Source organism: Chelonoidis abingdonii, chromosome 3, assembly GCF_003597395.2.
Source record: "Chelonoidis abingdonii isolate Lonesome George chromosome 3, CheloAbing_2.0, whole genome shotgun sequence".
Classification (NCBI taxonomy): Eukaryota; Metazoa; Chordata; order Testudines; family Testudinidae; genus Chelonoidis; species Chelonoidis abingdonii.
In genome coordinates this window covers 151512606-151540151 of record NC_133771.1, presented here as the reverse complement: position 1 = coordinate 151540151, position 27546 = coordinate 151512606, and the positions used below count along the sequence as shown (strand labels likewise).

At 42.3% G+C, this 27546-nt stretch overlaps 1 protein-coding gene across 1 annotated transcript in view; it reads right to left on the bottom strand.

Annotated features, from left to right (window-relative positions):
- The window catches only part of VIT (vitrin), an 84818-nt gene that overhangs the window by 46174 nt on the left and 11098 nt on the right, over positions 1-27546 (bottom strand). Inside the window, 5 exon segments of the mRNA XM_075064223.1 lie at positions 6107-6191; positions 10649-10782; positions 13278-13434; positions 14384-14449; positions 18359-18427. Coding sequence (XP_074920324.1) covers positions 6107-6191; positions 10649-10782; positions 13278-13434; positions 14384-14449; positions 18359-18389 — 473 coding nt within the window. The 5' untranslated portion in view covers positions 18390-18427.

Genomic DNA, 27546 nt, shown 5'->3' with positions numbered 1-27546 from the left:
GCTGACAGTTTGTATCCTGTGCTCCTGGAAGCATTATGCCTACCTGAGCTACAGTACTTCTGAGAGTTATTGTACAGGCACTGATGCTCCTACCCACCTCCTGCCAGCATGGGTGGCAAGTTTGTAGAAATTTTGGTGGTGCCCAGGATCCACCCCCCCAACTCCACCCCCAAACTCTGCCCCCACCTGCCTAAGGCTCTGGACAGGGTTTCAGGGGGAGGTTTGGGGTGCAGGTCCTGGGCTGGGGATTAGGGTGCAGGAGGGGTGCAGGCTTTGAGATGGAGTTTGGGTGCTGGGTCCAGGCTCTGGGCTGGGGCAGGGGGTGGTGTGCAGGAGGGGGTGAGGGGTCCAGGCTTTGGGACGGAGTTTGGGTGCAGGCTTTGGGCTGGGGGTGGGGGTATAGGAAGGGGTGAGGTGCATGCTCTGGGAGGGAATTTGGGGATAGGACGGAGTGCAGGGGTGAGGGCTGTGGGTCTGAGGATGATGGATTCATGATGCAAGACGGGGCTCAGGACTGGGGCAGAGGATCAGGGTGTGGAGGGATGAGGGTTGGGGCTGTGGATGAGGAGTTCATGATGTGAGGGGTCTCAGAGCTGGGGCTGAGGATTAGAGTAGAGAGGGATGAGGGCTCTGGCTGGGAATGAGGATTAGGGTGCAGGGGGATGAGGGCTCAGGGCTGGAGCAGAGGATTAGGGTGTGGGGGGATGAGGGTTTGGGGTGTTGAAGAGGCTCAGGGCTAGGGCGGAAGCGCAGGGTGAGTGCAGCCTGCCTTGCCATTAGTGAATGGCGGGCGGTAGGACCCTGGGGCAGCAGACAGCAGTTCTGCGAGGAGCACAAGCAGGCAGGGGAGAGACCCGCGCTGCTTTTTTGTTGGGCAGGGACGCAGCGCGGTGGAGCGTGGGACATGCAGGGGGAGAGGTGGCAGGTGGGGACTGGGGCCTGCTCCAGGCAGAGACGCGACGGAGCGGGGGAGGCCCACAGGGGCTGGGGCCCAATCCAGGCAGGGCCAGGGGAGAGACCCAGCTCCAAATATTGCTGGAGCAGGGCACCCGGCCCTGAAAATTGCTGGAGCCCGAGCACCTTGAGGCCATATAACCTGCCGCCTATGCCGGCCAGTGCAAGGGAGTGGCTGAAAGCCACAGTGGGGACCTTAATATTGCATTGTAATGTAGCAGTACCATGGTACATGCAAAGTTTAGGTTGTGATGGTGCCCTTGCATCCTCACTCCCCTCTCCTTCTTTATCTTGGCATGCTCTTTGGTGATCGTTTGCAGAAGCTCATTCTCTTGCTATGAGAATCCAGAATAGAAGCTGTGGGAGAGGTAGACTGGTATACATCACAAATTCAAATGCAGACTTTTTAGACTGAAGGGCTAATTCATGTCTAAGGATTTGCTGTGAGCCACAGCCCATACCTTGTTCAGGTGATTTTTCTGATGCATTAGCGGTGTCTGTATTCCTGGTAGCCTTTATATCTTGTGCTGACTTTTTAGATTCTGTATGAACTAAAATAAAACACTGAGAAGGGGTGTGTTTGGCCTATGAAGCTCCCTGCTAGGGGGGGTCTAGCTGTTCTACTACACCCAGGGCCGGCTCCAAGTTTTTTGCTGCCCCAAGCAAAAAATTTTCCTGTGGCCCCCCGGCCTTGCCCCAACTCCACCCCTTCCCTGTCCCATTCCAACTCCTTCCCCAAATTCACGGCCCTGCCTCCTCCCCCGGGCATGAAGAGGAGTGGCGGCATGCTCAGGGGAGGAGGCAGAGGTGAGCTGGGGAGGGGAGTGGTTTCTCTGCCCCCCCCATGTCTCCCACCACTGCAGCTCACCTTCACTCAGGACTGGCTCCTGAATTTTTGCACCCCAAGCAAAAAAAAAAAAAAAAAAAAAGGAGCCAGAGTGTCACCCCTTGGAAAGTGCCACCCCAAGCACATGCTAGGAGTGCTGGTGCCTAGAGCTGGCCCTGACTACACCCTGCCCCAAGAAGCAGTAAGCTGAAAAGAAAAGAACAAAGAAGGTGGGTCTTCCAAGTTTGTCTAGAGAGGACTTTCTGGACTGGCCATTTTGGAAACTATAGACCTGGTGGTCCTCCAAAGGCTCGAGGGAGTATTAACAGCCAATCAGGGCCCTGCTGGTCCAGAGAGCAGGAACAGCGTGGCCTTAGTAGAGCAGTTCCTGGCTTGGATCAGAGGGGGACTCCTCTCTGGCCAAAGTACCCTATGGGATGACCTGTTGGTTGTGGGTGGGCCTTTGCTCCCTGACTGGTCACAAGTCAAGTAGCATAAACCCCCAGTAGGGGATGGAGGTTGAAAAACTTTGTGTCCAAGCCACTGAAGACCCAACAAAGTCAGCTAGCAACCTGAAGGAGGCAACGGGATGAGCAAAGGACTGTGCTACTGCACCCACAGCAAGGAAGCACTCAAGAGGTGAGCACCTCTAGACAAGCACCTTTCAAAAATGTAGCATTGGGAGAAAACCATTTTAATTCGTCCTCCCATTTACTGAGCATAAATCACCAGATTCTCTAGGGACAAATACATTAGTATCTCTAGACTAGTGGTTCTCAACCTTTCTAGACTACTGTATCCTTCTCAGGAATCTGAGGCCCGAGCCTTGCCGCCCAGGGCTGAGGCATGTAACTTCACATTGTGGGGCCCACTGTGGAGTGGGGCTCCAGGCATTTGCCCTGCTTGCCACCCCCTAACTCCAGCCCTGCACTTGTGACACCTCCCCGCTGCTCACAGCCCCCAGGTTGCGAAACACTGATCTAGATGAGTTGATGTAACCTCTGAAAGACCTCTGTGTACCCCTGGTGGAGAGCCATTTCTCTAGACTGTGGTATACTTTGGAATTGGAGTACACTATTACTTCCTTGCTGCAAATCTTCTCCCACCAAATGCTGCAGTCCTTTACTCTGACAAAACTCCTAGGGGCTTCACTGGGACTTTTGAACTGAACCAAAAAATGTAAGGTTTGGCTAATAATACAGCAAAATTCAGACAATTTACAAACCATTATGTTGATTCTGCTTCCGAGTAACATGATGCCCTCAGAAAGAGCACAAACTGCAGAGGATTTTTCTGACTCCTGATTGCTATTGAAAGTCATTTAAACCCTGCTCCTGCAAACACTTTTGAATGTGCTTGCCTTTGAGCATATGAGTAGTTGCATCCACTTAAAGTATTTGTAGGACCAAGGCTTTAATGTGTGTAGAGTGGTTGGTTAGTACTAGTTTGTATATTATATTTCAGTCATTAATTAAAATGCAGTCACAGATCATTCACACTTGACATTGTCAAATCACTCAGGGGCCCAGATCTTAAATTCCCTTAACCCCAAGACTCTGATTCAGCAAAGCCCTTCAGCATGTACACAGGTCTGATTGACTTAATTTAGCACATGCTGAAGGGCTTTGGTGAATCAGTCAGAGTGAATACTGGTGGATTTGGTGTTTAGTTTCCTCTCTGTTTTTCAGCAGTGCTGTCTTATTTTAGAGCTGACTCTAGAGTTATAACTTCCCCATTAATTTGGATTCTCTTTTAAACCAGCAGTGGTTGTTTGTTTGTACCAACTGTGAGCAGTTATAACTTGGGAGATTTTTATTGCTCTGCACAGGTTTTGGGGTTGGGGGCTGCTACTTGCATTAAAAAGCACAAAGAGAAAATATCAGGTGACATGAGTCTCTAGGGCCATTGGGACAGTGGTAGACAGCCATGTGTGAAGAGGGTGTTTTGAGTAGTTTGGCAGCCAAGCAGTGAGTTACTGTAAAGAGTCTCTCTAACTGCTGGAGATAATGGGTTCAATTTTCTAGTCATGTAAAGTGGTTGTAATGTCTTAAATTGGAGTAAAACTAGCACTTCTCAGATAAGGAAGAGGTAACTGTCTGTTACAAGATGGATCCTGTATCCTTTATAGAAACCCTAATGTGAGAAATCAATTGCACAGCTGTGCTCCTTTGATAGGCACAGTTTGGCTGGGAACATGGATGTCTGGTGGGAAGAGGGCTCCTTGGGGAGGGTGGGGTCAGGGCTCTCTGATTCATGTGGAATTGGGCTGGGGAAAAATATGCCAAAAGATGAATGAAAAACTGAGTTTGATACAGGAATTGTTATCAAACCCTTTGGTCATCTCGGAGATTTCCTCTCAACAGCACACAGCATCACTTGCCAGGATCTTTTTCAGTTCATGCTGTTTAATGGAAGACCACTGGCCAATAAATTTTTTGCCATCCGTGGTTTGCTGATGGCTGAGGCCAGTGACATTTTGTGTGTATAATTGAGAAGTGGCTGGCTGAGGCTTCCTTGTATTAATTTCTGTTATGAGATGTGATTAGAGCACCAATGGCATGGCAGAAATAATATTTTGAGTTAGACTGATTGCAGCCTATTGAAGCTTTAAAGTCCATGACTGTGGTGGCACCTGCCTTGGTGCTCCCAGCTGTGGTAGGGGGCTCAACGAGTGGATGTATTTAGGGTAAGTCTTTTGGTTTTCTTTTCCTTTTCCTGGAAGGAGACACCTTTTCAAAAGCATATTCTCACTTCTGTGGGTGTGATTTGTCCCCATAAAATATGTGCTTATGAGGGCTTTTTTTTTTTTTTGGTAGGCACAAACCTGAACACTTGCACCTGTAAATATTTGACTATTAGTGCAAATCAGTCACTGAGTGATGAAAATGTAACTCACTTTGTATGTACAAAGTAACTGCTGAAAATCTTCCAGGGGTAAACTGACAGATCCTCAATACAGCTTGAAATTTAGGCTACAAGTCACTTGTGTTCATTTGTGTACATGTGATCTGAGATTTCTGTAATTGGGACACTTCATCGATACAATAAAAAGAAAAGATAGAAACAAAGTCCTATTTTTGTACTGTGAAAATGTGCTGAGAAAAAAGTGCATGGATTTGAGCAATATATTTGCAATACAAGCAACTAGAATATTCAAATATAAATATGTAATTGTGCAAAAAAAACCCCAAAACCAAACAACCCATTACTTTGAGGATAACAACCCCCATATTTTACTTTCATGCAATAATGTGCAATTGGGTAACATTAGTAGCTACAAACATTTGTTCAGCATGAATGTATCCAGAATGTAGGTACATGTCAATAAACACGTGAACTCATTGAGAAGCCACAAAATAGCCACATGGTAGCACTGCTAAATAGTAGTGGATAACCTCATCAAGGTTCAGAAATCACACTGGCAGGCTGTGAATGACTAAGAGAAAAGTACATAGCGCTTATAAGACAGTGCTATGGCTAAACCCAAGGCATCATCTCACACAGTCAATCACATGTGATGGCCAAATAGGATGTCTCACTAGGACTGGGGCCATTCAGTACTATTTTCACACACTTATCAACAGTAGATCTACCTCTGTTACAACACCAATGGCTCCTATGTGCATTCCGCTGGTGTAACAAGCAGCAGATATCTACTGCACCTCACTGACAAAGACATTAACAATAGTCAATTTACCAGAGATTAACTGGTATAAGACCTGATCTAAAGCTCATTGAAGTTGATGGGAGGCTGTTAGTTGATTTCAATAGATTTTATACCAGGAACATAGAGTGTAGAATGGTGCCCACAGGGAAGGTGCCCATTACTGCACTAGGCTGGCCATTTTTTGAAAGGGCTGGGGATGTTGTGAGTTGACATTTATTATGGTTTTTATGTATTATTATCCATGCAGTTGATCTCCCAAAGAGGGATGAGTAAACAGCATCAGACAAAAAGGCAAATATACACCCCCTAACCACAGGTAGAATCCAAAACTCATTAAGGCATATGGTACAGAATCATATTCTCTGACTTAAAGCAGGAAAAACCACTGGGGGAAAGAGGTCTGTGGGGAAAGATAGCAATAAATAACAATGTTCTGGAATAACTGGCATTGTTGCCACATATATTAGAGAAAAGCATGTGATGGTTTTGTATAAAGTATTAACACCTATTTGGGAATTAATACCAAGTGATAACGCATTTCTGACTCAGCAATAAAAACTTTATACCATTTCCTCATCTAGAATATATATATATATATATATATCAATCACACACACAGAGAACATATACATAAAATATGAGGGACCATCAACTGTAACTACTTGCCTGTTTTAACAGGTGAGCTTTTTGAGGAAGAATATTCAAGAGTTGATGGGTATGTCACACCTTTCTTTGGTTTGCCTTCTGAAAAAGAAAAGTATATATCAGATTCAGAATGATATGGACTAGGAACCTTTAAATGTAATGGAAAACAGTCCTCTAAAGAGCTCAGTGAGTTCTAAAATATAACCCACATGACAAGCTGACATCCAAAGAATTCCAAGTTCTTGCAGAGCAAAATTTGTATCAAATGTAATGGGGCAAAATCAGGCCCTAAAACCAAACCCCGTAATTCCCTTAGTTCTCCTTGATTCCATGATAATGTCTAAAAATCATTCCACTAAACTTGCCAATATCTAAATAAGGGGAACAAGTGAAATACTAATGCAAGAAGCTGTACATGACATGGGATTCCTTTCTTTAACTACATCATTTTTTTTAAAACCTCTGTTTCATGATGTATCATTTCTAATGTGTCACTTACAATAATAACAGTGAGAATCCTATGTGTGTGTGCTGGGTCATATGGTAATTATATCTGGATCTAAAATGAGAGTCCTTCCCTTGAAAATGAGGCATAGTTCTGTTACGTTCTAGTGCCACATCAGATGGCATTTCTATTGACACATGTGACTGTGAGGACTCCTCTTAAGTAGTAGTTTTGTTGCTGTTGTGCTCACAGTACTAGAGAAGCCAGAGTACACTCTATACTCTGGGCCAGATTCAGAAACATTGGCACAGAAGGATGGGTATTGCATTTTCCTACCCCAGCTACAGTAGTCCTCTCCCCTCCCACCCACAACTGTGCCACAGAGGGGATGTACCATTGTGGATGTTCCTGCTTAAGCATTAACTTCCATAGAAGCTCTGCCAGCAGGTGCTACTGAGGAGAGGCACTGAATCAGCATCATGTCAGATGGTGCCGCCTGTATTTTTTGAGTTGTGTGGTACTCTTGTTCTTCCAGAGCCTCATCCCCTGGTCAGTTTGCTACATCCAGGGGCCTCTGCTGGGGTTTATGCCAGAATCTAACCTTCTCCATATAAGGACAGTAGCTGAGTCAGAGAAGCATTGCCTTTGTTCCCCAGTTCAATCTCTTCTTAACAACTCCAGCCTCTTTATTCCATTTCCTCTGAAAGCCTGAGCTGTTGTAACCAATAAAATCACCAGGTGATGAAGTGAATTTGCTGAAGTTCCCTTTCTAAACATGGCAAGGTGCAAGGGTCAGTTTCAGCACTCACTCAAACAGCTAGAAGTCAGGAGTCGCTTCACTGAAGTTGAAAGAAGTTACACTGACATACAATTGGTGTGAAAGTCAGGTCTTGTCTTAATATCTGGTGCTACATGTGATTTGTAATTTAAATAATGTCTGCAAATGTGCAGCTAATGCTAAATTGCTCGGTATGACTGGCCACTTGGTGAGCTCTGGCATCTTTGGCATCCATGCGTCCGTGGGAGCTGCTTTAAATGGAGAGCTGATTATTGGTGTGGCAATCATGCTATTCTTACAGTGACAAGAAAGCTGACACAAAATCTGTTTGGAGTTTGTATAACCATAATATGTATTAAAAGATGGGGTTGCTGTTAAAGATGGGTTGAAAACATGAGTATTATTGAACATATGGATGTTTGAAAAATAGGTGCATAGGTGAAATTTTCCCCATTCTCTCACCACTTAACTTGTCACTAGCACACTCAGACATTTGGGACTCTCTTTTCTTTACCTAGTAGCCACAAACCTGAATGGACTCATTCACATGAGTGCCAAGACATTCTGGAACTTGAAAATGAATCCGAGTCTATTTGCATCCCTCCTAGTGTGCTCACCACTTCAATCTCAGTGACCATACTTTGTGCTTGTTCCCCCCTCCTCCTCTGTCACACCACTTCACAGCCAGGTCCCTTAACAGTTCCTCTTCTGCAGTCTCTTCTATTGATGCTTATTCACCTCAGTAGTTTGATATTTAAACTGGTAAGTTTCCTATCTGGGAACAAACTGACAGCACACTTTCACCGTACAATACCATGTACGCTTTTGATTTGCTGACAACTAACTTGGCTGGTGTATAGACAATTCCTCAGCTCAAATGTCAAAGCTGACTTGGAGTCAGATACCTCACTTGGCTTTTCTGGCATTTTTGTATTTCTAGTCTATATGCATCTCTTTTCTAATAAGTAATAATTCATAAACAAATGTCAACTTTTTTTGCCAGTGGGGTTTGTCTGCATCCAGCCACAGGCCAAGTAAAGCAGAACTAGATGAAGAGTTACAGATTTCCATTGTTTAGCCTTTAAATTCCTCACAAAGAAAACCACATGTTTCAGAAGGCCCAATAAGGACTCCTTTCCCTTTAAATATGACTCTCTTTCTGCATGAGCTACTATGATTAGACCCACTGACTCACTCAATCAATTCCCTGCCATTGCAGGGGCCTTGGGCATTGGTGTACCTCGGTCCGTCCTATTTTCTGCCCATGGCATGCTCTAGTTTATCTGGACTGCAGTAATACTTTAGTCCAATCCAGGTTATTGGATTCAATGCAGAGGCAACTGAGTGGAGTTTTAGTGGCCTGTGATGTAGTCCCTTCTGGCCACTCAGAGCACATACAATTAAGCACAAGCAGGACTGGAGCCTTATTCGAGGCATTTGAATGCTATCATTCCTATGTGTACCCAGTCTAGCTTGAACCTAGTCTTCCCTTCTCTGTTAGGTAGGTTTGTAACTTTCTTCTGCACCCTCTATCCCATGGTGTTTATGTAACCAGGAGGTATTGCTGTCTGGAAAATTAGGAGGAGCTGCTCTTGTGAGAGACTCCAAAGTTCACTGGGTAGTACCTGAATTGCTGCTCAGTTAGAATTTGCTGTTTGTTAGAATACAGCAAGTACCAAAGGCAATTTGGTCATGACCGGAAATTCCTAACTATCCAAAGTAAATCCTCTTAAAATGTGAGCCAGGGCTGGGCTGTTAGAAAGCTGCAAAAAGAGCATCCACAAACATTCATTCGAGTTCCAAATGACAGCTCAGTTTGATCATATTCCTACATTTTATTTGCTGTTCGCAAAAAAAAAAAATATTTCTTCACTTGAATTTCTTGGGAATGGCTGTTCATACATTTGTGCTATGTTGATCTTTCCACAAGGTATGCCTGAAAAACTAGTAGTTAACTAGTAGTACTGGTTACTTCTCTTAGCCAAGCAGTGGAAACGTGCACACCACCATCCACTTGCGTGACAGGAGGTTCAATACAGAAGCAACATAAAACCATGTAAGTTAGCGCCTCCTTTACTAACTTAGACTTCTCTATGCATTGGTACAGTTGAGTGTAAGGGGACTTAATTTGCACATCACCTCTGAATTTGGCCTGGGATTCTCAGGACTTGTCTTTAACCCCTCTAGGGTACATGTCACTCTGTAAACAGTAGAGCACTCTGTAGTGTCATGCTCTCACTGATTCCTAGTGTATGTTAACGTAGTGCTGTTTGAAACAGGACAACATCAACCTGCACTAGGAACCTATTAGATTAGAGCGTGTCAGCAGGATCTACATGGGGCAGTAAAAGAGCAACACTTCAGAGCATTCTACAATTTACAGTATAGCATGTGCCCAGAGGGGTGCAAAGACAAGCCACAAGTTAGTGTAACTGGTTGTAGAGTGTTGGTATGGGGTTGGGGAGGAATTCAGGACAACAAAATCTGACTTAAATAAGAATTTAATGGACTGACACAAATTGGCTGCTTACTAGAGGTGGAGCAGAACTGTAATTAATACATTTATATGGTCACTTAAGACAGGATGATGTCTCATCAGAGCAGTTATTTGTAGAGCATTCATAGATTATTAGGGTTGGAAGGGACCTCAAGAGATCATCTAGTCCAACCCCCTGCTCAAAGCAGGACCAATCCCCAAATGCCCCCTCAAGGATTGAACTCACAATCCTGGGTTTAGCAGGCCAATGCTCAAACCACTAAACTATCCTTCCAGTGAATATGCTTTGAGATATGGGACTGGTAATCTTTTAAAATTGGAATATGTATTTTTTTAATAAGGAGCCCTGGCACTGCTTGCTGTGGCCAATAACTGGAACAAAAAGTTTTTTGCTGTTTATGGTTAGGAAATAAAGCTTCAAAGCATGGAGTGAGGTTAACTGAAACAGATGTTTCAGGCTCTCTGCAAATTTAGGCAGACCATAGCTCTGAGATGTGAACTGGCCCATCTGTTTAAATGCATGCTAACTCAGATGCCCCAGATGATACTTTATGTCAGCATAGTTATCTATTTCACTGCACATCAAAGCACGTAAAAAAGCAGAGGTATCAAATTATGAAGGTATACAGTCTACTCTGAGGTGACCATTTATTTGGATAGGCTTTTAACAACACAACAGGGTGATGGGGCTTTGGTCATGAATTCAACTGACCAGTTCCTTTGCATAGAGTACATGTCACTTTAAAGTGTGATAGTATAACATAATAACTGAATTAGCTATGTAGATTGCTGCTTTTTTTTTTTTTTTTTTTTGGCAGGAGTAGGGAGGGTAGTACCTGAAACAATGAAGGACTCCCTCCAGCGTGGTAGGGACAAGGATCGGATTCCATTGGAGAAGCTCCCTCTGTAACCAGATTGTCCAGCAACTTTCTGAACAAGGATTTTCCCTCCTGAGTTGTCAATTGCACCACTACAAAAGGGGGTTGGGAAGTGTTAAATGATATCAGAAATGAGGCAGAGAAACTTAGAAAGTGTTCAACTGTACAAGAGTTAGGAAAGTGTCCTCTCATTTTAAATGACATTGTTGAGGTTACAACAGTCCTCAGCGCAGCTTGGAGAAGTCTGCCGCTAAGAAGTGTTTGTGCACTTACAGATGACCTAGGGGTCTTGTATTTTAACCTAACTCAAGTGTCAGTATATGGCTGAAGTAAATTGTCCGATGGCGTTGTCTGGCCAGCAGTGCCGGTTCAGAACAGGTCCCCTGGCTCTTGAAATACCCATGTGTATAGGAAAAAAAGTTCTGAACTCTTTCCTGAGTTACTTTGTGCAACCATGTTGACTTCAGCTGGATTTTTAAATCGGGCAGGATTTGGCATAAAACTTCTAAGGTTCAAGAGACTGAGTCAGATCTCACTGTCTTTATACCATTGTAAGTACATTAACTCTGACAGCTGTGATTTAGGGGTATGTATGTAGGACAAGATTCAGGGCCCAAGAATCTAAAATAAATTTTGAGAAATAGGAGGGTAATTTCCCCCTTTATTTTGCAGAACCTAGTATTTTCCCTGTTCAGAAGAAATCGACCAGGTATTATCTGTATCTGATTGTGCCTGATTCTGATCTCATGGTGGTGTAAATCAAAAGAAACACCACTGAAATCAATGGAAAACATGGCAGCTTCTGTGTGTGCTGAATGCTACAAAGTGTTTACCACATGTGATGACATTATCTGAATCCTAGTGTGAACGAAGTCTGTTTCTGCAGACACTGAAGCATTAGTTTGAAACCAAGAAGTGACTGCTACTATAAACAGAGCAGTCTATGCTAAATGGAATGAGAAACATAAAATGGTGAAAAATAACTTTGAATAATTTAAATTGTTCTCTTCAAATAATTTAAATTGTTGCTGGCAATAGAAGGAAAGGAAACTCACAGATTTCATACACACATCAGAATAGTCAACAAATCCAAACTCAGATGGCACCTAGAGAAAACTGAGACCTTCTGCTCCAAAAATATAGGCGTCTACCACTTAAGCTACAGGAGAAACTATATTCTTGATCACTATGTTGTGTTAGGTTTAAATTATTTTTGACACAGTTTGCCCTTAGGTATTCATGGACAACTCCCATTTTAGTCAATGGGAATTGTACACAAGTATTCTGAGGGAAGAATTTGTTTTCTGTAAGCTAGTCACTTCTTGACAATTCAGTAACAAACACCTGAACACACATTACTTCAGCCAGCAGATGGCAGTAGTCCATATACATAAAAGCTAGCTGGTACAATAAAGAGCTGCATAGGATTTTTATCCACACAGTGTGTCTCTCTCAGCCTATGCTATGCTCCACCAGTGAATTGCCTGCAGTTTGGCGAGGCAGTTTGTAAAGTACCTTTTCACCAATTCTGGTTTTTCTGGGATGTGTTAAAGTCACTCAATATTTGGAGTCTGGGTAGCTTTAGTGTGGGTTCATGGGTTCAATTGCACCCTAGGGTGCAGAACCAGTCAAATGTATATTCCTTCCAGCCTGGTGAGGAGGGAAAACCGAGGACAGGAGAGGGAGTCATGAGCAGCTGGGCTGAACCTAAGTGCCGGGTCACAATTTGTGGCGCTAGGCCCAGCCCATGGGACAGGAGCTACCACTGCAGGTTGAGTGTGGGATGGGCTTGTTCTCCAGCCCCACTACCCCCTCAGCTCTCCCTTCCACACTGTGTTGGGACTAGGGTTGTGGTGCTGGGGTAGGGGGTCATGCTGCAGATGACTGGAGCCCCCTTGGCAATTCCATATAGTGTACCCATTGATCTGGGAGGCAACATCTGCCCCTGGTTTGGAGCAGATGCTTTCAGTGAATGTTTTCAGGGTCTTTTCTAGCTTAAATGGGATTACTAGAAAGAATCCTACCAAGAGAGATGATAGCCTATGTTGCCTACACATTATTAGTGAGATTATTATTTATGTGAGACCATGGACACTTCTGATGGTATAAAATAGTGCAAACACAGTCATTTCCTATCCATAAATGAGTGATCTGGAAAAGACTAAGCACCTCATGCAAGGTGCTGAGCACGCTCAGTAATAACTAACACCTAGCTCTTACAGCGCTTTTCATCCGTAGATCTCAAATCTCTCTAGGACAAAGTGTTCCTACTTTACAAATGGGGAAACAGGCACAGAGAGGTGAAGTGCCTTGCTCAAGGTCACCCCGCAGGCCAGTGGCAGAACTGGGAACAAGAAGTGATTTCAGTAAAAGTTCTGGGTGCCTAGCACTCTCAGATTGGACCCATCACATCAAATACTGTCTATCTCTTATACGCTTTTTTTTTTATATATATATATAAGAATCATGGCCTGCAATTCAATCTGCAAAGACCAGGCAGGGTTTAATAAGCTCCAAAGCCAATGACCCCCCTATACTGGAATTATAATTCTGTACTGGAGTGTCTCAGTAGTTTAAAGCTGCTGACCTGTGAATAGCAGCACTGCACACAGTGGAAAAAGAAGCGTAAATGTCGGTGCCATAAACACGGTATTTTATGTCTTGACATCCTGGTGGACATTTTGCAATGAATTCTGGATTGATTATCTTCCCTGCTTTGATATCGCAGTCTATCTCAGGTACATCTGTGAATGCAAAAAAGCTGAAAAGTTAGATTTAATATTCCAATAGTTGTGTAACCATGTAATGCACAACAGTGCCCTCTTTGAGCATATGGGCAAATTCCTTCAGGGCACAAGAGGTGTGTTTGCTTGTAACATAATAAATACATTACACGGATAGGGTTGTAACGAAAGATGGAGTGAGAAAGTGAATGGACATTTCTGACACTAAAGGAAATCTCCAGTGTAATATAAAAGATTTTAATCACTATGGGATAGATTGTGGTCATAGGATGGGGGAAAGGGGCAGAAGTGAGAGCTGGGAGTTGCATGCATCCTTGAGGCAGAATGTCCGCCAGTCTTCCCCTTGTGGTAATATGGTTCTGTTTCACCTTCCAAGGCAAGGCTGTGGTAAAATGCTATGATCTTGCCCTAACCCATTAAAAATGTTTGACTGCTATGCACAGCAAACAAGGGATATAAATATAAACTTAAGCTCTGTTTTATCTTCACCAGTTAGATTATACAACCTAGTGGCAGGCTTGCATTTCACCCAATGCAGCAAAACTGAATGCACAGAAAAGTCCTTTTGAGATTGTAGCTAGAAGTCCCATATAATGTCCCCTTCCAATGGTTAAGATGCACAGGTTTCACCTTCCAGTGTATGTATTTCAATGTATTTATGTCTCTCACCTAGGCTGTTCTACCAGGCTCTACACTATGGTATCTCAGCATTTCTATGTAGTACTATATGTCATATGCTGTATTAGGTATAGTTCACTTGATGTATAGATTTCATTATGTGATGCGTATGTTTTCTGCAAAGAGGCTGTGTAGTGTTGAATGTGCCTAATGGCTCCTAACAGAAGCCCCAAGGAGTTCACAAAAAATAATCTGAGTGAAGTTATAGCTTTTTTTCTGCAGTGGACATTCCTGTTTTGAAGCAAATAGGCATGCTGCTGAGACTACTTACATAGTTTAGCCTTTTTGTTCTTCTTTGTGGCTTCTTTAGTTGCATATGTACAAGTCAGAAACAAAGCTAAGACAAAAAAAAATACTATGTCAGGTAAACAGGAAACTGCAGCATCTTTCAGCACATGCCTCTGTGCTTGGATGTTCTGGAGTTAATAATAAATCTGAATCATCCTGTTTTAAAAAAATGAAATTAACATTTTTCCAGTAACGAGTAGAATTCTGTTTGAAAAGACATATTTCAGTGCTGTGTGTTTGTTTGTTTGCAGGGAAGTAGAGGTTGACTGACTGTTGGAACACTTACATTTTCAAATAACACATAATTAACTGGGGGGAATTCACTACCAAAAGATGCAATTGAGTTCTAGAGTTTAACAGGCTCAAGAAAGGATTAGACATTTTCATGAGTAATGAGAGCACCCACAAGTATATAAAATAGAATAAATAACGTTGGGGCTAGAAAACCTCATGCTTTATGGCTGCACAAACCAAAAATTAACTGAGGGATTAGGGAGGGGTTGTTAGGAAGAAACTTCCCCTATAGGAAGGTTGTTCCTTAACATGACACAGATGAAAGCTCTAGTGCCGAAGCAGGTGGTATTGGGCTCTGATGGAGACAGGCTGCTGGACTAGATGGAGCACTGACCTGATTTGGTTTGGCGATTTCCTATTCTCCTACAATTAACGTATCACCAGAAGCTGAGGTTTACCATTTAACTATTTCAGTGCTTTTTTTAAAATGTGGAAACTATATGGTGGTGACCAGTAGATCTCACTTACCATTATAGGGCTGTCTGCTAATTAATGGTCCTACAAAAATGTTCAATTTTCTGGACTTATTGTTATAGGTACTATATTGTGCATTAACCTGGATCACAAACACCCTCACCCTCCTAATCTCCCATGTCCCATCTGTATTTGCAATTGTTCAGAGTCTGATCTAGGACCTTGTCCCTTGCCTTCTGTGGCTAGAAATACACACAAGTTGAATATGCTTTTCAAGATCCTTGACTGTGTTAAACGCACAGATTCACACTCTTCTCCCCTGCCTGGGGCAAACCTGACAGTGCTGTGGATCTGATTGGGCTGGAGGGGCATGATCTATTGAATGCACTGAGTCCAAGGCTCCGCAGAAATATTTAGTGGATTGCTGGAAATCCACTTGTTGCAACTTTTCATCCACATCCTCCCCCAGCAATGGCAATGTAGTGCGTCATGCCTCATATAGTCAGTAGTACCCCACTGTGACTGTGTGCATGTAGATGGGAAGAGTCATGTGATGCTAGCAGGGACAATAACTGCTGCTCTGAGCAGCAGCAACTTACAGCGTGCATTGCTTTGTAAACCGCAAACCTTTAGATGGGAATTATGCTACATGGATCCACTGGATGATTTTTTCATGTACTGTAGGATGCTCATTGCATGTAGCTGCACATTATGAAGAGTAGCATGCCATGTAGCCTTCCTCTCCATGCAGCCTCATTCCCCATTTTGCACAGGTCTGTTGAAGTTTTGCTTCTGTCTTTATTTCACAGTAGATGGGAGATACAGCTAGATATTTATTACCAAGTTCTGTGCAATCCACACATCTGCTGTTATTACACAGGGCTACCTGAGATTCTTCATGCATTTCTAAACTCTATATACAGTTTAGTAATTTGGTCTAATGGGTCCCCTAATCCATAGGCTTTGATAGCTGCACTTAGTTTTTTTATTTAAGGTACATATAGATGCTTCAGAAAGGAGTTGCTTCTCTGGTGGGTGCTTATTCTTATGTTTTGCTTCTGTATCAGGTACCTTCCCTTTTGACAGGTTTCAGCGTGATAGCCGTGTTAATCTGTGTCAGCCGTGTTAGTGTGTATCAGCAAAAAGAATGAGGAGTACTTGTGGCACCCTGGAGACTTGACAACTGTTTGAAATGGGCCATCCTGATTATCACTACAAAAGTTTTTTTTTTTCCTCCTGCTGATAATAGCCCACCTTAATTGATTAGTCTTGTTATAGTTGGTATGGCAACCCCCATTTTTTCCATGTTCTTTGTATATGTATATCTTCCTACTGTATTTTCCACTGCATGCATCTGATGGAGTGGGTTTTAGCCCACAAAAGCTTATGCCCAAATAAATGTGTTAGTCTCTGAGGTGTCACAAGTACTCCTCTTCTCTTTTGAGGAGTTGATGCAGATGAGGTACTATTTCTTATGAGTTGGGTATAAATCTGTGTAGACTGTGAATCATGGCTAAGATCCTTTTCATTTTGGGGATGGATTCAGGAGGCTGCATGTCCAGCTTTAATTTACATGGGGCTGGATGGCTGAAGATCAGGAAGCAGCAACCACCTCTCTGCAGTGTGTCCCTCTGCCCCCGCAGTGTTCTTCCCCGCCCCCTCCACTGCATCAGAATTCAGCTTATGAGGGATGGAGAATCTGCACCCAATTGTAGAGGAACTGTTCCACTTTTCTGGGGCACTGCTGCCAGAACTCCATATTACGCACTGACAGTAAGAACATTCCCCATTCCTTCTTCAATAACCTAATGTGTAGCCATTCCATTTAATTCCTCTTTTACTTTAGAGAAGATTAAAATTCCCCATGCTGTGTGGAGAGACACTTTAATAATATGTTTAAATTTACTCTTGACTGGAGTATGCCATAGCAATCTTATTCCTCCCTTCCAACCCCTAAATTGCTACAGATTTCTTCCAGCAAGTGCATGGACTTAATAGCTCTTGGAACTTGTTCAAAGGAGGGGGCAGTGCCCTAACCCCATGCCACAGTATGTAAGTTGAGTATGAGTGCGACTTACTCCAAATGGCAGGCACGCGAAACAAAGCTTGGGGACTCTGTTACTTGAGAGAAGTGGAATTGTCAGTGGGGAGGAAGGCCCTTTCATTTTTTTTTAAATACAATCCACAGAAAAGAGGGCCAGATTCTGCCCTGACTGACCCCTCGTGCCATGTCAGTGAGCTCAGCTGGGTTGCAAGTACTATTAGGGTAGAATTTGGTCCAGAGAAAATAATCAGGCCATTGTTCTCTTGCCTTGTGGCAGATTTAACTGTGCAGATTAAAATGAAGGGAAAATATAGCTAACCCCGAGTATCCAACCATCCTTGACAGTTCCCACTTAGGGCAGCATCACAGTTAGTGACAGAAAATGCAGCTAGGCAATATGATGGCTGGATTCTTTCAAAGAGAAACTTGTAACTAAAACACACACACACAAAATCATGTTTAATCCATTCAGCCAAACCCAGATTGATCGTGTAAGGTCCGCTGCAAATCTTGGAGCCTCTACGTGCTCTCTAAAGGAGCAGGTCTCTCCTGCACAACATCCTGGTAAATGATGGCAAGGTATATTTGCAGCCCTTTCCCCTGAATATCATCTTGATCATGTTAAAGGTCCTGCATCCTCCTTGGACACAGGAGAAAAAATAAAAGATCTTCGCAGCATGAAATACACATTGTTCTTCCTCGGCCTTTAAGATTTAGACATTGCATAATTATGCAGTCTATTGTAATTATTGCAGCCCATGTGCAGTCTAATGATCAGTGCATGTGATTAATGTAATTTTTTGGGGTGAGGAAATAAAGAAACTGGGGTAACCAGGATTGAATATAGCTGCACAAAGTCCCCCTACCTCTTCTACTGGGAGCCCAGCTACCTGTGGCAGACCTAAATGAACACAGGAAGCCACTAGCCATTGACCTGGATTGGAGAACTACAGCATCCCTTCCAGGTCTTTCAAGCCATCTTTGAAAGTTTTTCATCATGTTGTAATTGTATCCAGGTCTCAGATTCTTCTTTCCCCAGGAGAGTGCCTTTCTTAGCAAACATTTCATTGGCATTCACTACTGAACCCAAAATGTCTGCATCATTCAGATGTGCATTGTTCATGTGACGTGGATACTTTTCCAAAGTCATTGACTCAGTCCTAGATAGTGTTCATAAGTGTATTTGTATAGTCTATACTTACTTACCAAAGAAGGTTGCAATGATTGACGCCTTCATGTCAAGAACAACAAAATCAGCAGGTTCAGTAAAGTGCACTAGAAAGGAAAACAAAATAACACTGTCATGTTGCATTCAGAGGTAGTATGTTGACTACTGTTGGTGAGGAGGGGGAGAGGAGGTAGTTCTGTGCACAACCCCTTAGCCCTTTGAAGTCCTAGCATCCTGAATCCTCTTCTTATGGAAGAGGTGCGCTTTATAAAGACTTGAAATATATTAATAGAGAGTGCTATAGCAAGTAAGCTAATTTGAGTTTGATGAACTGGGTCAGGATTTTATTCCTGGAATCTTTTCAGGTAAATGGGAATTTTGCCATTTACTTCAGTGCAGCCAGAATTTCACTCTAGATGCTTATTTCTGAAGCCAGCAGCAATGGAGGCCATGACAGAAGATGACATACTCTTGCAGTCATAAATGTTGATTTAGTTCCCTTTTAGAGAGCTCATAGAAAAAAAATCTCACTACTGTTCATAGAATGAATCAGCACATCAATGACTGATTTTTGAGGTGCTCCAGTGTTTTTCATTTCTGTTTTTTGACCAAGACGAGAATCAGGAAAGTGCCTCTTCCTAAGAGATTTCTTGTTCTATCTTTGCAGACTTGAGAAGTTTAGACAAGAATCTGAACTTTAGGAGCCTTATGCAAATCATACTCACATTGGAACTTTTGAAGGTTTCTATCACTAGATAAAGCCCCCTAGGCCTGAGATTGAAGAATAGCTGATGGTGGTAAAATGTGAGAATCTCATAATCAGAATCTGAGCACACCAGTACTGTTGAAAGTAAAAAATGTTAATTTAAACACCCAGTTAGATGGGCGAGGCACCAGATATGGCCACACACTAAGCTGTAGGGAGCTTGAAATTCTTAGAGTATTATGTTTCATTCATAATTATCATTCCATTGGTATCTGATTAATACAAAATAAATGTTTTTTTCCTGGTTCCTGCTGTCAGCATCTGAATTTGCCCAGGCAATGGGAAGGGAAGAGGAGCCTCTGACCAAAACGGTCTGCCATTGGTGATTCTGCTAATCAGAATTCATAGTACAGCCACCTTTTAGAGGCACTGTCCCTGGGCAAATTCAAATGTGGGTAATGGGAACCAGCAGGTTTTTCTTCCTAGAGGTTCCACTAGGCCACAAATAATGGCAGCAACCTCCACTGAGCATATGTTGTATGGTTGAGCAGCCCTGAGCCCTCAAATGCATGGGACTCTGAGCAGCTGCACCAGAAATTCCACTGACATCTTCCCCCACTCGATTCTGGGGCCCCACCCTCCCAAGTAACTGAGTCAGTCACCATGGCAAGGGGTCCCCTTGCTGCCTCAGGTCTGATGCAATTGCAGGGGTTGTATGGGTCTAACACAGCCCCTGGCCATCAGCCTCCACTTTTATAGGCATTCCAGGGGACCTATGCCCACCTTTCCTGCCACACCTTTACAAAACCCTGCAGCATTTGAGCATGCCCAACACTGGTTGGTGGGAGTAGAAGTTTCCTAACCCATCCTGCAGCGGTCACAGTCACTGGCAGCAGCGGCTCCAGGCACCAGCGCTCCAAGCGCGCGCCTGGTGCGGCAAGCCACGTGGGGAGCCCTGCCAGTCCCTGTGAGGGCGGCACTCAGGCAGCCTTCGACGGCTTGCCTGCGAGAGGTCCGACGGTCCCACGGATTTGGCAGCAATTCGGCAGTGGGTATGCCTAAGCCACGGGACCGGCGGACCTCCCGCAGGCACGACACTGAATCTGCAGGATTGGGGACCTCCCGCAGGCAAGCTGCCGAATCCGTGGGACTGGGGACCTCCCACAGGCAAGCTGCCAAAGGCTGCCTGACTGCTGTGCTTGGGGCGACAAAAAAGCTAGAGCCACCCCGGGCATGCTCCAGTGCTGAAGACACTTCTGTCGGCAATTGTAGCTTGTTTCCATAGCCTGCTCTTGCTGTGGGACACAGAGATGTGTGTCTGCCTGCTGTGGCCTCTCCCCAGCCTCACAGCACTCTCCCCAGCCAGCCACACTCTAGTCTCTGCTATATTCAACTTTTTTGGGGGGATTATTCCCACAAATGTAGGATAAATGAAGCAGCACACAAATATACTTTAGTTAGGCCTATACTTCCAATGTAGTTATTCTCATACTGGAAGATATCTGAAAATGACAACAATACAAATAAGTCTGGCTTGGGGGGAGAGGGGGGGGAGATTTATTACAAACTGCCTTCAAAGACTAGAAATTATCGTGTGGCAAACTTCCTGATCAACTCCTGCAGTCTGAAGTAGAAAGTCAAGAGCTGCCTCTCAACTCAGCAAGCATGAATCTGTCATTGTGTCAAGGTTTGTGAGGAAAACAATTTGTGCTGTCCACAGAAGTTGCACCCGTAGTATGTATTTCTGGAGAAATTTGCTTGAAACCAGCACAACTGAAGATGAGCTATGAAGCCAAAGATCCCATAGACAGATGATCTTACAACCAACAACAACAAAAAAATCCAAAAGATGCTATCGATGAACTTGAAAGAAGCTATACCAAGGGCCCTGTAGATGAACAGGTCAACAATGGAGCAGGCCAAAGCAGACTTCCTGCTGTAAGAAATTTGATATTCCCATCTGAGAAAAGTTGTTTTCAAGATTCAGTTTTATCATTTGAGCAATTGTGAATGCTTTTACAGATTGGTCCTTGCCAGCCACTGAAAGTGATGGGCCAAAAGGCCCGTTTCCTTTTACCCTCTCCAAACTTCCATTTTCCATCTTCATTTGATAGAATTAAAAATGCACCACATGAAGATTTGAATTTCAAATGGCTTAGCATACTCATACCTTTTAAGATTATGCATGCTGTTACATTTTTGTTGTTTGGGGATATAGAAACTTGGAAAACAAAATGGTTAACAGTGACTGGAACAATATGCTAAAGTCAATGTCTCTTCAGGAGAGGAACAAACAACATGTGCAGTCACATGAGGGAGCGCTACAGTTTGCAAAGGGTCATAGTATCAATGCCTGTCTTTGATGGCTTGGATGTTCTACCTCAATCTGTTACGGTGGCATAGGATCTCGAAACCTTCAGTAAAAGAAAATTGACTGGTTCCAAGTCCTCCACACATTTGAGAGAAAAGTGAATGAGCTCAGGAAACTCACATCTGAAGAGAAGTATGAGGAAACTGTAAAAGAATCTTGGAAGAGGTGGGTTTTGAAAATGCAAACTGTCCAAGCTACAGTAAGAAGCGTGTACGCCACATGGATGATGAATTTATACATGATTCTGTATTAGAAGCCAAGAATAACTATCAAACAAAATATTTCAGGGTCTTAGACAATATATTTGGGGAACTAAAATCTTGATGTGAGAGATTTCAAGACTTATCTACTCTCTGGTTTCCTCCATCCCTGGCAACTTCAAAATAAAACTTTAGAAGAGTCAAAGGAGGATGTTCTTAAAATCACATAAAAATACTCTTTTTGTTTTTAGATTTAGTTCACGAGATTGTCTTTCAAGATGTATGGTTTTAAAAGGATACTGTGGTGTACATTTTGTCACTTACGGTCCAGATCTATTTGAATTTCAGAGTGTCCAGATCTCTTGATGATGATCTTCTGGAAATGGAAATTCTTCCTGACCATACCAACCGAGCACTTTAAGACATGGAAAATCTACAAGCATTCAACATGATGACAGACATGGCTGAGTGACCTTGCACTCCTTGCAGTTGCGAGAGATGAGATAGCAAGGTTGGAGCTGGACAGCAACAGCATCATAGAACAAATTTGACAAGGATAAGTGTCATTGTGGTCTGAGGTTCCAATAACTGGGAATACACAAGCCGACGCAGTTTGGGTGAGATGCTATTTTTGTTTAGGCTGTGATGTTTGTTTGGGGATGTTTTTTTTAATTTTATCTTTTTTTAAAAAAGCCTAAGGAGATGTGACCATTGGACCTCATGCTGCACGATCGCTGACCGCACTCTGCCCCTTAAGTCTGTCCCTGCATAGGATACTTTCAACCATTCAGAATATTGTTCATACTTCTACAGTGAATCTGTCAAAGGAAACAGAAATGGCAGTGAGTTCCAGAACAGCAAGACTTAAGAGAAGCCCAGATCAGTTCTTAACCCAATCACGTCTTGATCCAACACCAAATCAGTCCTTCCAAATCCATCAACAGTAAGATACCTAGGCAATAGCTCTTCCCACCATTATAGCAGAACTTGTCATTCCATTCCTTCAATCTAGTCCCAGTAGAAGAATCCTGTTGAGCCCCCGCTGGCTCACCACTGAATGCTATTATAGCCAAACTTTTTCAGAAGTTGCCACTGATTTTTGGCTCAAACATTCCGATTTTTTTCAGAAGTGATCTTAAGTTGGGCACTTAAACACTGAAGCACTTAAAACCACTGGTGGGAATTTAGGCCAAAATTCACAGGGAGTTGTGGGTATCTATAGGTGCTTGTCCAGTCAGGATTAGCTATCTTTTGTTTTTTAGCCAAGTTAGAATATGTATGGAATGATAAACCTTTATTAGCAAAAGCTGAAATTGGCATATGGGCAAACTCCTACATTGGGAGCGGGGGTTTGTTTGTGTTGAGAAGACTTGATTGTCCAGACTGATAAAATGCTGGAGTCAGTGAATAGCCAAGCATAGTTTGAGTTAAAGATAAAGAAATCTGGTCAGAGTGGTAATGGTTTTTTGTTTTTCATAGCTCTTTATTCCCTCTGTTCTAGTGTAAAATAAATTTTGATAAAGCCAGGATTCCAAGACCTTCACCGTGATAAATGATTTAGGAGTAGTTGTATGCAGTTTTCTAGCCCTCATTGATTTAGACCAGAAGGTTTTGCTGTCCCATGTGTTTGATTTTCCTCTCTCTTTCTTTCTCTGTTTGAATGTCGGGGAGGGGAGGGAAGGGAGAAAGGGAGGGCATTTCCAGTTCAGATATGCAACATTTGTGAAGCTGGGTGGGACGGGGTGGGGCAGAAATCATTGTCTCCCATGGAACTGGGACTATACTCAGTGGTATGGGGGAGTGTTGTACCATTAAGATTTACAAGCACTCTCAAAACTCTTACAAAGGTTCTGCTGTTCCCCAAGGCTGGCAGCTCCTGCAGCACTCTGCTGCAAACTGGAGAGTCAGAATAGATACGTGTTCAACTGGCAACAACATTCTTTTCTAGAACATTTTGAATTTTCTGCTGAAGGAAAGCAAGTAAACTGTGGGGAGTTCAAATTTAAAGGCCATCCAGTAACAAAATTCACTAGACCGTTTTGCTTGCAACAAGACTCGTTCAAAAAGGGTAATTGCTTTTGCCTTCTCAGACCAGCTGGAAGGTCTTGTCTGTACTTAAAATATTTGCTGGGTTCGCTGTATCTGTATATCTAAATTGGAAAACTCTGCTAGTGTAGGTTCAGTTTATACAGGCAAAACACCCAAAACATTTTGCTAGTATAGCTTAGACAAGTTCCCAAGTGAAATGAGCTACACCAGAAAAAGGACTTTTTTTTTACTTTTTTCCTATGCTGGCAAAACTTTTAAGTGTATACCAGGCCTTAAGTTGTTGTGGAGTGCTTACTGACATGGCATCTAAATGCTACATCAATTTAAAGAGCACTAAAACCCAAAATAAAAGTGATTTTTTCTTTCTGTTTCCTGAGGTAGATCCTCTGATCTTGCAATCTACCCATTATGGGTGGCTTACTTGAGCCTATGTGGATCCAATTGCAGATTCACATCCTATTTGCAAGACTTTTTTCTCCTTCTTCTTCAGAGCTTCGAGATAAATGCTGCATGATAGTCTTAAAATCTCTGTGTTGCTTTCAATTCAACAGTTATGAATTTAGAAAAGGTTTCTCCGTTGGATCAGTTCATAGCGTGAACATTGAGACTATGCTTTGTATTTTGCCATAATAAGCCCCATTTATAGGGATTACATTTTCTACCCTACATTTTGTCTTTCCTGAGCATATGAAACCACTCGTGGGCATGCAGATTTTGACTTTAGTATGAAAAACAAAGGTTTATGCATCAAAACTATTTTACCCTTTTGGTTTGAATCTAAGACACGTAAAATGTACCTCACCTAGTTTCTTTCATTCTCTTCTGATGTTAAGTCTTATTCCTGTAGGACTAGTTTTGACCTCCATCTTTTTCACTTTTCCCCCAAGTTTTTTGATGAGTTATTTCGGCCTTGTACATTTGTACAATATAAATAATCTGATCTTACTGTGGATAGCCTACTCCCAAAGATGTACTACCAATTTAACAGTAAGTGCTCATGTTCTACAGTTATTTCACTGATACCACTTATTTCGGTGCACCTGGTTACAACATCTGGCCTTCAGCAATTTGATGCAGGGCACCACATGGATGCCTAATGCAATTAACTCTTCAAAACGAAAAAACAAATCTTAAAATATAAGATTATGCTTCTGTCAAATTATAGTTTATTTAAATTACACTCATCTCTCACATGCTTTTACTGTCATCTATCAATATACCATGCTCATCCCCATGATGAGTGTCTGATATTGGACCCAGTAAAAAGCATTACATAGTCTCCCTTTTGACTAGAGCGTATTATTCCTGATATGAATAAACTATATGTCCTGATACATAAGAAAATTCTATTTATCGATACATTTTTCATTCATTTTTGATAAGCTTTGTTGTGTAAATAGTATGCAAACATTTCTTGACTTCCTCATTTAACTTTTAATTAGGGAAATGTGTTTAGGACTTTTCAAACACTTCATAGCAGCCAGACCTACTGATAATTAATAATAGTTAGCACTTATATTGGGCTGTTTAGTCATAGTTCTCAGAAGGCTTTACAAAGGAGAGTCAGTATCATCATCCCCACTTTACTGATGGTGGAAAGTAAAGAAGAGAAATACCATACTATACAATACAATATGGATCTTATAGTACTCTTATCACTTTTGGGCTTGTCTCCATGACACTGGTCTATGGGGGTGTGAATTGTAAAGCACTCTAACATGTGCTCTAACTGCCCCATGTAGACCCTGCTGGCACACTAAAAGGTACCTAGTTTGCACTGATGTCGTACTTTTTCAACAAGACTATGTTAATGCAAACTAGGTACCTTTTAGTTTGTGCCAGTAGGGTCTACACAGGACAGAGCGCTCTACAATTCACATCCGCATAGACCGTACTGTGGCACCAGAGAGACAAACTCTATCTGAGCACCTTCCAGTACTGCATTAAGCAATGGGACTAACATTTGCAATTTGTAGTCTCCAGGAGAAGAAAAATGAAGTGATATGCCCTGGCAGATTTAGAAGAAGCAGGTTTCAATTTGGTTCCTTATCCCTGGATTTATGCTGCCTTTTGGTATTAAGGAAAATTTAACATCTCTCCCTCTTAGAGTCTATTCTAATTCTTCTTACAGTAACTGAAAAAATTATAAGGGAGTCTAATTCACACTACCATAAAGATTACTTCTGAATTTGGGCTGTAGGTTGTTGTTCTAAGTATTTGAAACTATAGTAAATCCATTGTAACTCATTTTTTCATTTAAAATAATAAGACATTAAGAAAGATATCTGGGTTTAAGCCTTATTAAGCTGTCAGGGGAATAAACCAGTTGGATGCTATTTTGGAAGGTCTCACCCAGAAGGTCCCATCCCTGGTCTCTTCTTTTAGGTACACCATTTTCTTTTTTTGTCTCTTAGGTTTGACATTCCTGTAAGTGGCGTGACAATGTGAGTTATACTTTCATCAGCTCTGTGCATTTGCACTCTTGCTCAACGAGTTGTTTAAAGAAGTTTCTGAACACTGAGATACTCTTGACCTTGAGGTAAATAATAGTAGATTACTGTGTCTTCAGTTTGCTTCACGCATTTAATGAATGGGCTCTTTCCCTGTACTGTTGGTGAAACTGGGGTCTTCATTTCTTATATTTATTTTTGCTTCAGCCTTACTTCTTTTTGTTTTTCTCTGGCATTTTTGGCCAACAATTATCTTGAGGCATAACCAAGCAGGGAACCCAAAAGAGGAGTAAGATTGCTGCTGGCAAATCATTACATCTTTAGTGGGTCATTTTGTAAGAGCTCTGTTAACTAATGACTATCCACCATTAAATCTCCTAATGTTTGCTTTGGATCTCTGTTTTTCTGAACAAGTTTTCACACCTCCACTCATCAGATTGGTATATTGGATATTTTGAAAATCATCCCTATTTAAGAAAACATTTAAACATGTGCATAACACTAGCATACGCTCAAGTTCCAGTGAAGTCAATGAGACTGCAGCACATGCTTAAAAGTGTTTGCTGAATTGGGCCTTACGTGAATAGTTTCCTCTCCAAACATCTGTTTGGAAGTTGATTGCCCCATCCACAAAGACTAAATGTTTGGAAAAACCTGAACACGTTGAATAAAATAAAGTTTGCAAACAACACCTCCATCATACAAAGTCACATTTTATATTGGCATCTTGACCTTTTATAAAACCCATTGAGACAGCCGCAATATGAAAGTTTCTACAAACCGATGGGTTGTTTAAGCAAAATCCATATAAATGGTTCCTGGTTGGCACATCTTATGCTCCTAAATGGAAGTGCTGGTTTTATGTCCTTTATTTCAGGCTAGGGGTATCACTGTCGATATATGTGCAAAGAAACTCTTTGGTGGTGTTGTTTCTTAAACAGCTTACACTTGCACAAGCTATTCTCTGTAATGTCCTGTGTTGCAAAACCCAATTTGTACACTTTATACAGCAAAGTGCACACCATTGTTCTCTTTCTCAATAGGCTGATGGCATAGTAGCCTCAGTGACCCATAAGAAACAGCAGTAGACTTTGTTTAAAAATCTCTTCGAGCTACTTTCAACAGTGTGGGTTGAGTTAAATATACCGTTCTCTATAGAGGAAATAAAATAGGTTTTGTGTAGGAGTGGGTGAATTGTTTTGGTTAAAATAAGAACTGACCTTCACTTGCCCCCAGAGTAAAACCCACATCAATTTTTTTTAAAAAATTGGTTGTTTCTTCTCTATTTTTGTTTCAATATGCCCATTCTAGTCTACATAGGCTTGTATACTGCACTCATTGTAGTATCTGCATTAAGTGACGTGTCTAACATCTGGTATGTGTGGTTTGTTTTCTCATACTCTCCCCAGGCGGAAGTGTGGAATTGGGCATGCAGTGAACTGTGTTTTTG